This window comes from Oncorhynchus nerka, linkage group LG2, assembly GCF_034236695.1.
Source record: "Oncorhynchus nerka isolate Pitt River linkage group LG2, Oner_Uvic_2.0, whole genome shotgun sequence".
In the NCBI taxonomy this organism is placed as follows: Eukaryota; Metazoa; Chordata; class Actinopteri; order Salmoniformes; family Salmonidae; genus Oncorhynchus; species Oncorhynchus nerka.
Genome location: NC_088397.1, coordinates 37811598 through 37821829, shown reverse-complemented (window position 1 = coordinate 37821829; position 10232 = coordinate 37811598). Strand labels below are relative to the sequence as shown.

At 41.6% G+C, this 10232-nt stretch overlaps 1 protein-coding gene across 1 annotated transcript; it reads left to right on the top strand.

Moving 5' to 3' along the window:
* The first annotated feature begins 897 nt into the window (after positions 1-897).
* Positions 898-6888, top strand: LOC115135016 (cytochrome c1, heme protein, mitochondrial-like). Its single transcript, XM_029669194.2, has 7 exons — positions 898-1008; positions 2062-2252; positions 3049-3175; positions 3395-3552; positions 3792-3952; positions 4269-4369; positions 6312-6888. Exons 1-7 carry the CDS (start codon positions 928-930, stop codon positions 6414-6416), a joined length of 924 nt encoding a protein of 307 aa, XP_029525054.1. The 5' UTR covers positions 898-927; the 3' UTR covers positions 6417-6888.
* The last annotated feature ends 3344 nt before the right edge of the window (positions 6889-10232 follow it).

The following is a 10232-nucleotide window of genomic DNA, read 5'->3' as shown; positions in this document are numbered from 1 at the left end:
TATCCTGATAGTTGTGACACATGACTGAATTGTGAATAATGATGAGTGACAAAGTTACAAATATCATAGGCTACCCCCAAGACATGCTAACCTCTCACCATTACAATATTTGTTGGGGGGGGGTATGATAATTATGCCTCTGTAACTTTATCAATCATCATTATTCATGATTTATAAAAATGGGTGAAAAAACAGCGAGTGGGGTGTCTCGCTCCCTCTTCTGTCTCTGGTCCCGTATCTCAGTCCCTTTTCAGGTGTCCCAACTTTTCTTTCTACAAAAAAGGTACTTTTGTCAGCAGGGAATGTCATTACACTGCATTCCTGTTTTGTAGCAGATGTTTATTTATTTCCATTCATCAAATGGCACGAGTTAAATTATTTTGGAGTGGACCAACATGCACATGTACTATTATGCCCATAAACAAATGTAAGCCTGCATAGTAGGTCCGTGGAAAAATAGAGAAGAAAAAAAATACGTCATGGTATAATTTGCACTCTTGAGTTTCCAACTTGGAATTCCGAGTTGGATGACCATTCAAAATATTTCTCCCATTTGGTGATTGTTTTTTCCAATTCCCAGTTGTCTTGACAGCGCTGAGATCGGATATTTCAGAGTTCCCAATTGTCTTGAACGCGGCATCAACGGAATCAGCGTTTCCACTAGTTACCATAGCCACCAAGTCAAAATTGGCTATATCGTAAAAATACATAAATGTACTTTTTGGTCTTAATTTAAGGTTAGGTTTAAAATCCCATGTCAAGAAGATAAATTGTAGAAATAGGCGGGGTTTATGCCGGTGTGTAACTAGTGACATCCCAGAATCAGGCTCAGGCGGAATAACGCGCAACGCAATGTCTGACGTAATTGTGGCTGGCTTCACATAAATTGGCGTTCCGCTGTCTTTCGAGACAGGAAAAGGTAGGAAGATGGCGGCGCTACGAGTGGTCGTGCTGTCGGGGACTGGAAGAGCCCTACTATGCACGCCAAAAACGATCAAGGCCCCTCGGGTATGATTTGTTTATCCTCTCAGTGCTGTATTGGGATTATGCTCGCTTCTGCCTGCTTTTTTGTAGGAAAGATACCACTTTCAAAGCCACCCTGACCGCTAGCCGGGTAACGTTAGCTAGCTAGTACTGTAGCTAACAGGCAAGGTCACTCGTGTAATGCTAACGTTAATGTGAGCTAGCTTGCTACATTCTTAAGTCACTACCCAGTATGTTATCCTTGCTATTTTGAAGCGATGGCAGATTGAACATCGTATTGGGTGTTTGTTAGCATTCGAACATAGATCGTCGCCAGTTGATGGGGAGTAATACCATGTCAGGTTTCGTTAACAGTCTAGTTAGCTAATGTCTGCTTTTCTTGCCGTTTTCATCATCAGGTTAATTACAAAAGTAACGTTCGCTCATTAGGGAGCTAGCTGGAAAGCAAAACCCAGGTAACGTTTGCCAGCTATCCAGCAATGTGATTGTATCAGGCTAACGTTAGTTTTACGGAACCAGATGTGTAGTTTGAATTGACATAGCTAGCTAGATTTTATTTATAAAAACGACTGATTTGAGCCTGGCTACATACGCTACTATCTATAGGTGAGGCTCTAAACTGGGAAACGTCTTCCTAACTACATGACGACACTTGTTAATGTGTGGTTATCATTAACGTTGGCCTTATGCAGGGTATCTGTTGCCAGCCAGTATATGACATCGATATCGCTCTGACTTCATGCATCTGTAAATTAATCACTGCTATCTAGCTAGTTGTGCGTATATGTTGCTACTTGTGATGCTAGAAGTCTCACTCCTTTGGTAACTGTGAGACCCAGGGTATAAGGGCAGTTTCATAACCACTCGGCTGTATGCCTTTGACTTGACATTAGATGCATATTCAGTGATATCATGAACCAACAAAGATTGACCCCAATATTAAAGTAATTTTGGTCACATCAAAAGTTATTGTGAAGAACACCTCACATGGATGCTTTGGATGACAAATTATGCAACCCCGGGGGTGTCGGTAGCTAGCAACATTCGTCATCTTATGTCAACTCTCTTCCTCGACAGGTCAACATGTCGTTTGCCAGTTTACCCAGGTCAAAGAAGGTGGCCCTGACAATGTTTGGTGTGTTGACAACCAGTGGGGCTGGGATTGCTCTGATGCTACAGCAGTCTGTTAAGGCCTCAGACCTTGAGCTCCACCCCCCCAACTACCCCTGGACCCACAGCGGCATGTTGTCAGCCCTTGACCACGGCAGGTACAAGCTAACTCCTAACCAAGAAGGACACACAATTGTGTAATTGCATGTAACATCGTACAGTAATGTTATCACTTAGGCTTTTTCCGGTGCTTGCAATGAAACATTTAATTTGAGACTTTGTTTCTGTTCATTTTAGGGAAATATAATTTTTCTTAGGAATTCTTCAGTAATACTTGACACCCAGTGTCAACATGTTATGACTGTCATAACAGCTGGTGTAAGTTGTCATAACCTTTCATAATATGGCCATAACACTGTCATGAACCATATATTTACACTTGTTGTAACATTGCTTTATTTTATGGCTGGTTATGACACTCACTACAGAGTCAAAACCCAGTTTTTTTTTTCTGCCAAGAAGTTTCCTTTCGTTTTGAAAGTTTGTTCTTTAAATCCTTTGTTATAATGAATTCTCATGTATTCTCAGTTTTTTTCATAATATTTTAAGTAACTTATGGAAAATAAACTGACACTGTCAAGAAGCATTATGACCATCTGTCACTTTACTTGGACTAAGAAAATACACATGCCACTGTCAAAAAGCATTATGGTCATCATAATCATATAAGCCAGATAGGCCTATCACGTACATGCCCTTATATCAATCACAAAGAGGGTGTCTTGTCCTGCTCCTGAAATCTGCTCCTGCATAACATGGTAATGACTGTGTCAGAACATGTTATGACTGGATATCAAGTAGTGTTACAGAATCTTGTTATTACATACTAGATCATATTTGCCTCACGAGGAGGATTGGATGAAATGGATCGTAACTGTTTTCGTTATATTGCAGCATCCGTCGTGGATATCAGGTGTACAAGCAAGTGTGTTCAGCGTGTCACAGCATGGAGTACCTGGCCTTCCGTAACTTGGTTGGAGTGTCGCACACAGAGGCTGAAGTTAAGGTTCTGGCTGAGGAGGTAAGGCTGTGTCCTTGGCCATTAGATTAAACTAGGTCATGACCTTATAGATGAGTGTATCAGTTGCTCTGGCTAGAACTTGCACCTGAGCACAGTTCCAGGATCAGTTTTCCCTGTCCTAACATTAACCATTATGAGCGGAAATGCAAACCGATCAGTTTCTAGGGACATCTTGGTCCTTCTCCAAGTCACTGACCGCCGTCTGTGTTCTCCGCTCAGATTGAGGTGGTGGATGGCCCTGACGAGTCGGGAGAGATGTTTACCCGTCCAGGAAAGCTCTCCGACTACTTCCCCAAGCCATACTCCAACCCAGAGGCTGCCCGTGCGGCCAACGGCGGAGCCTTGCCACCAGATCTCAGCTACATCGTCAATGCCAGGTACTTTGTTGCTAACGTGAGAGTATCTGGTGATGGATCATATCGACAGTAAACGAAACGTTAGATTTAAGGTACAATATATTGTAACCTTTTCTTACCCAAAATATGTTTTTACTGTCTATGGAGCAGGATAATATACTTTTGTAAATCCACAGCAAGACACTCCACTCCTATTAATCATACAATGATATCGTACCTTAGATTGCCTTGTCCTAAGTTGTTTCTCTCCATTGCTCCAGACATGGAGGTGAAGACTATGTATTCTCCCTGCTGACGGGTTACTGTGAGCCCCCTGCTGGAGTGGAGGTGAGAGAGGGCCTCTACTACAACCCCTACTTTCCAGGCCAGGCCATCGGCATGGCTCCCCCTATCTACAATGAGGTCCTGGAATTCGAGGACGGTCAGTAGGATTCCCCCATCTTGGGATCACTAACTTGAAATAATGTATAAATCAATTCATAAAGTAATTTTTATACATTGTACTCCTAGGACTCCGTTTTAACCGTTGACCTGACAGGCTGAATGTCTAGATTCTGGTGTCTGTATAGAGTCATACTTATGATTTGATATAGTATAGTGAAAGTGGCATTTTCTGTTTTGGTCATTTAGCAGACACTCTACACAAGAGCAACTTAGTCAGTGCATTCAACTAAGGTAGATAAGACAACCACATATTACAATCATTGCAAGTAAAACCTTCCATTCTCATGTGACAGGAACCCCAGCCACCATGAGCCAGGTGGCCAAGGATGTGTGCACCTTCCTCCGGTGGGCAGCCGAGCCTGAGCACGACCAGCGCAAACGCATGGGCCTGAAGGTAAGCTGGGAGGGGGTGCTGCCCTCTGGCGTAATAGAACTAGCATCAGAAATGTATTCTCAACCTGGGGTGTATTCATTAGTGCAAACCGTAGCAGAACGTTTTGCGATGAAAACAAGTTTATTTTCAAATTCAGGTAGTCCCTCTTTATTTCGGTCCATTTACTTCTGTTTGGTTTTTAGTAAATACACCTCTTTCAACTGTTTATGACAATCACTTAGCACTCTTGAGAAGTGGTAGATCTATGTGGGGCATTGCTTGCTGTCAAGCAATTCAAAGAGGGGATTTGCCTCAGTAGTGCTTCCTTTATTTCATTAAAAAATATATTTATTGGTCACTAGAAGCAAGCAGAGATCTACTGCTTAGATTTATTTGTTTAAAACATGATAAATGTAAGCCTATGCAACATTAACCTAATAAAAACAGTTCTCTAGGAAAGGTTTGTGTTGTAGGTCTATTACATTACATTATCACAGCATATTGGCTGTAGGATGGCCCCTCCCCCGAAGTGACTCTTTACACCAGGTGTCAAACTCATTCCACGGAGGGCCGAGGATCTTTGGGTTTTCATTCCTCCCTTGTACTTCATTGATGAATTAAGGTCACTAATTAGTCAATCACTCCCCTCACTTGGTTGTAGAGGTCTTCATTGAAAGGAAATACCACAAATCTGCCGACACTACGCCCTACAGGGAATGAGTTTGACACAATTGCTTTACACTGTATACCAGAATTTCCTTTGCTGCATTATCTCACCAACCCCCTCTTGTCATACCTCTGGGTAGTAGAGGTTCTGTTGTCTTTACATCATCTATCTCATTGGAAGTTGACTTTTACAGTATCCTTTTGGTCAACAATTCCAATTCTGAATCCAAACAACTTGGATGCTTATAAACAGGTCTTAGATTCATTGTCTTCCTTTTTCTTTGTTCCTGACCTGCGCTGGTGAGATACTCTTGCTTTCTACTCTTGAGGCATGCCTTGTAATTATTTTGTAACTTAATGGTGTTACTATAATATAAAATGCAGTCAGGTTTATCAAATGTTATATTTTATTATATATTATATTTCAAAACTCAGGCTTTGATGACAAAATAGATCAGTTGCTATATCACTTGCGAGGCACAGCTGAGCATAAATAATTCGCTTTTTTATTTTACTGGACAGATGGTACACTTGCATCTGTTGATGGTCCATCTCAGCCGAGAGAGGAAGGGAGAGCGCTTTCTCCTTTCCTCATGTGAGACTGGCGAGAGAGAGGGGACACTTTCCACCTGATGGTGAAACTCGAGTGTCACCGCATTTATTTTTGCTTCATGCACAAATTCATGTTATTCAAATGGACACGACGAGCTGCAAATAATTAATTGCAGAGCGAGTAGAAGTAGGGAGAAGCGTATTTTTATGTTTAGAAAAAGTGTTGAATAAAAACAATGACAGTGCTGAATAAAATTAAACATGAACTCGTAAAAACAGCTGCTCTATGCTTTATTCTTTCTGGTCATGGTTTTTAGTTATAAAATCTCACGTATGCTCGTATCGAACTTTGCTCTTGGGTCGTGGAAGCTGTAGGCACAGTGATTTGCGCTGGGCAATTGGACAGCTAAGTAGGCACACTTGATTTAGCAGGCAGAGTTTGTCCCTTCAGACAAATGGGAACATTTTGCCTACCTGATGCGTCGGGCTTCTGAATCAAGTGCACCTACCGCCAACAGCGCAAGACCAATAAAAAATAAAATGAATTTATCTTTTTTTTTTACTGAAATGTTTGGTGATTGACTAAGAATGCCTTTAAGATCACGGGTTGGTGATCACTGTTTCAATACATGACAAGTAGTGCTTTCATATATTCATTGCATTTTAATTTCATATGTATTTAACATTTAAAATAATTTTAAAAGACTGGAGTGATCCAATTCACTCAAACTCTTTCTTCCCCCAGCTGCTCATGGGTTCCGCCATCTTGGTCCCTCTGGTCTATTACATGAAGAGGCACAGGTGGTCTGTGCTGAAGAGCAGGAAGATTGCTTACAGGCCCCCCAAGTAAAGACCTGGACAGTTGCATTCTGCCTGCCCATGTGGCTGCTCGGCTCGAACTCTGACCCCTCTGATTTGCAATTGTCCATCTTTAATTTTAAAAAACAACCTCAAATGCATTTAAGATATGGTTGCCCTAATTCACTTGATGGGGGTCTTTTCAAAAAGAGGTATTCTCTGCCAAAAGGGAAGGATGTAAACACAACCTCAACTTGTTTTGAACTGTAATCAAACGAAACGTGTCCAGGTTGTGGTCTAGTGTTTCCCAACTCCAGTAACCCCAACGGCACACATTTCTTTTTGGGGAAACACTTGTATAGTGGCTAACCAGTTCTTTTGAGGGGATTCTCAACCGGAGTCATTGTATGTTCCTGCAACCTTCTTGTGCTGTTGTGGATCTGTCACGTTATAGGTTCTCTACACTTTGGTGTGTAAATATTTAATTAACACTGGTGTACTGAATAAACCATGTTTTAATCCGATACTACGTGTGACAATGTTATTCTGCAATGCACCTACACCACGCTTCTCTGTGGCTCACACACTTTCTACACAACATGTAGGTGCTGCTTTAGTTTGAGATTAATCTCTGTCGAGGGAGAAGCTGGTTTTTACATGCTGTATATTTCTTCTGAACACTTCTGTTTCTTGGCAATGCCAATTCTTGCATTTACAAAATAATTTTGTTCGCTAGCGGGACAGGCAAACACGAGTACTAAATTGTAAACTAATCAAAACGTGTGCACTCTCTGCTGATCACTTGATTTTATTTAACTAGGGTAGTCAATTAACAAATTCTTATTTACAATGAAGGCCAAACCCGGACGACGCTGGACCAGTTGTGCACCGCCCTATGGGATTCCCAATCACAGCCAGATGTGATAAAGACTGGAATCGAACCAGGGACTGTAGTGACGCCTCTTACAGTGCCTTATCCTGCGGCTCCGCTCAGTTATCCGTATCTAAGGTAGTAGACAGCCTGTGACATATGACAAAACGCTATTAGTCTTATTTGTAATCCACTATTTAGTTATAGAAACACGACACCATTAATGCAAGCTGTAAAATTACTCCCAACTTAACACAGCAAGCTTAGTAATGTAGCTAGCTAGTTACAACAGATCTGTTGCTAGCTAGCAATGTCATTAAGGCACAAGGGGTGTTTTAACCGTTTCCAAAAAGGGACCTCGAGTCACACCACCAGCTACTTTGGCCACCAAATTTGTTGAGCAGCAAGATCATTTCAATAATGGTGAGGGACATCAAGCTCGCAAAATTCTTCTATCATTCTAGATTGCACCTCCGTTGTCAGCCACACTGAACAGTGTTGATTAGAATTGTCACAGAAGGAGAAGCCCCACATAAAGGAACATTTTATGGAGTCCACAGGCCAAGACTGCAGAGGACGGTCTTATGATAATGGGGCCAACATGAGAGAAAAAAACAGGTGTCCAAGCCAGACTCCTGGAAATGAATCCAAGAGCTCTATGTGGGGCTCACACATTGAACCTGGTTGTGGCTGATGCTGCCAAAAGTTCTGTCAATGCCACAGGTTACTTTGGCATCTTACACAAACTGTACACCATGTTCTCGGCCTCCACACAGTGATGGGCCATTATACCACTTCAGCATCTGTATAGGGGTGTGGTATGACATCTTGAGCCAGATCCTACATGTGATCAAGCTGATGCAGTCTCCCAGTATGCATGTGGATGTTGCAGTCAGTCTTCTCAGAAAGACAGAGGTCTCAGCAGCTCCAGGTCAACGGGCTTTATGACTACACAAACATCAGCCAATTATATTTGTGAGGGTATGAATGTAGAGGCCATTCTACAACAAAAAAGGCTGAGGCCCACAAAGCGGCATTTTTCATAATCATTCGATGAGCCTTTGAGTGATGCCCTGAAGAAGCTGGAGGTGACATTTTTCAATGTCGTTGTTGATGCTGCAACCTTAGCCATTCGGGAAAGATTTTCCACATTGGAAAATGTGGCAGAGAAGTTGAGTGCTGTCAACCTTCCAAAGTCTCTAAAATGAGGAGCTGACAGAACAATGTGATGCTCTTAGTATGTCACTACACTATAAAGAACACTCAGACTTTGATGACAGAGCTTGCACAGGAACTGAAGAACTTGCTTGACTTGCCATTGAAGACCATGACCTTACTTGAGCTGCTGATATGTATACACGAAAGGGAGCTCTCAGAAATGTATCCAAATTTGTGGACTGCTCTCAGAATTGGTCTTACTCTTCCAGTGACTGTGGCTGAAGCAGAGAGGAGCTTGTCAAAGCTGAAGCTCATCAAATCCTACCCGAGGTCCACCATGTCACAGGAACACCTTAGTGGCCTTACTGTCGTCAGTATTAACCATGCTGGGCAGATTTCTTAAGATGTAATTGACGACTTTGCATCAAGGAAGGCAAGAAAGGTCAGGGTTTAGATGGCAGTTGTGCAATTTAGTTTGTGTCAGGTATGAAGGAAAGACCCAGATGCAGACAACGTCAAATTAACAATGGTTTAATAATCCAACAGGGGCAGGGAAAAGACAGGTCAAGGCAGGCAGGCAGGCAGGAGTCAGTAAACCAGAGGTGGGGCAACGGTACCGGGCGGCAGGCAGGCTCAGGGTAGGCAGAGTTGTCAGGCAGGCGGGCTCAGAGTCAGGACAGGCAAGGGTCAAAACCAGGAGGGTGAGAAAAAGAGAGACTGGGAAAAGCAGGAGCTGAGACACAAAAATGCTGGTTGGCTTGACAAACAAGACGAACTGGCAACAGACAAACAGAGAACACAGGGGGGTGAAACAGATCAGGGTGTGACAGTTTGTGTGTTTCTTGTTCGATGTGTAATAATCAGGTTCTGTTTGTGTATTTGTGTGATATAGGATTTGTGCAATTTAGTTTTATTTGTGTGTTTTTTGTTAGCAATAGGGTAATAGTGTTATTATTTTATTTTATTTAACCTTTTTAACTAGCAATAGGGTAATAATTAAATAATAATTTTATTGTATTTTATATACTAAAATTAGTTTCTATTTGACTTTCTTACTTTTTGATATTTATGAGTCTTATTTTTATATTTATATAGTTTTAAATGTTATGATTATTTAGCTTTTGGTGCTTATGGAACATTTCAGGGATCTTTTATTTCAGCTCAAGAAACATGGGACCAACATTTTACATGTTGCGTTTATATTTTTGTTCAGTGTATATAGGAAAGACACCAAGAGACAACAAAAATACTATTTACACACTTCATGTATTCATATTCTTATTTACATTACAGTTAAGTTAGATCTTTAGAAAGAGAGAGAGGCTGTAATACAATATGTTTTTTATCTGTTTTTTTAGAGCTAAACTTGCTTTTTGCCTGAGTAACCTCTGGTGGCAGAGCATTCCATGATGACATGGCTCTATACATAACTGAGTAACCTCTGGTGGCAGATCATTCCATGATGACATGGCTCTATACATAACTGAGCTCTGGCAGATTATTCCATGATAACTGAGTAACCTCTGGTGGCAGATCATTCCATGATGACATGGCTAACTAGTAACCTCTGGTAACTGACAGTAACATAACTGAGTAACCTCTGGTGGCAGATCATTCCATGATGACATGGCTCTATACATAACTGAGTAACCTCTGGTGGCAGATCATTCCATGATGACATGGCTCTATACTAACTGAGTAACCTCTGGTGGCAGATCATTCCTGACATGGTAACCTCTGGTGGCAGATCATTCCATGATGACATGGCTCTATACATAACTGAGTAACCTCTGGTGGCAGATCATTCCATGATGACATGGCTCTATACATAACTGAGTC

What these genes read in the sequence shown, in the direction of transcription:
- LOC115135016 (XM_029669194.2), top strand. Translation starts at nt 928, where the DNA reads ATGGCGGCGCTACGAGTGGTCGTGCTGTCGGGGACTGGAAGAGCCCTA. An exon ending in AAACGATCAAGGCCCCTCGG is followed by an intron (nt 1,009 to 2,061) that starts GTATGATTTGTT and finishes CTTCCTCGACAG; the next exon opens with GTCAACATGTCGTTTGCCAG. An exon ending in TCAGCCCTTGACCACGGCAG is followed by an intron (nt 2,253 to 3,048) that starts GTACAAGCTAAC and finishes GTTATATTGCAG; the next exon opens with CATCCGTCGTGGATATCAGG.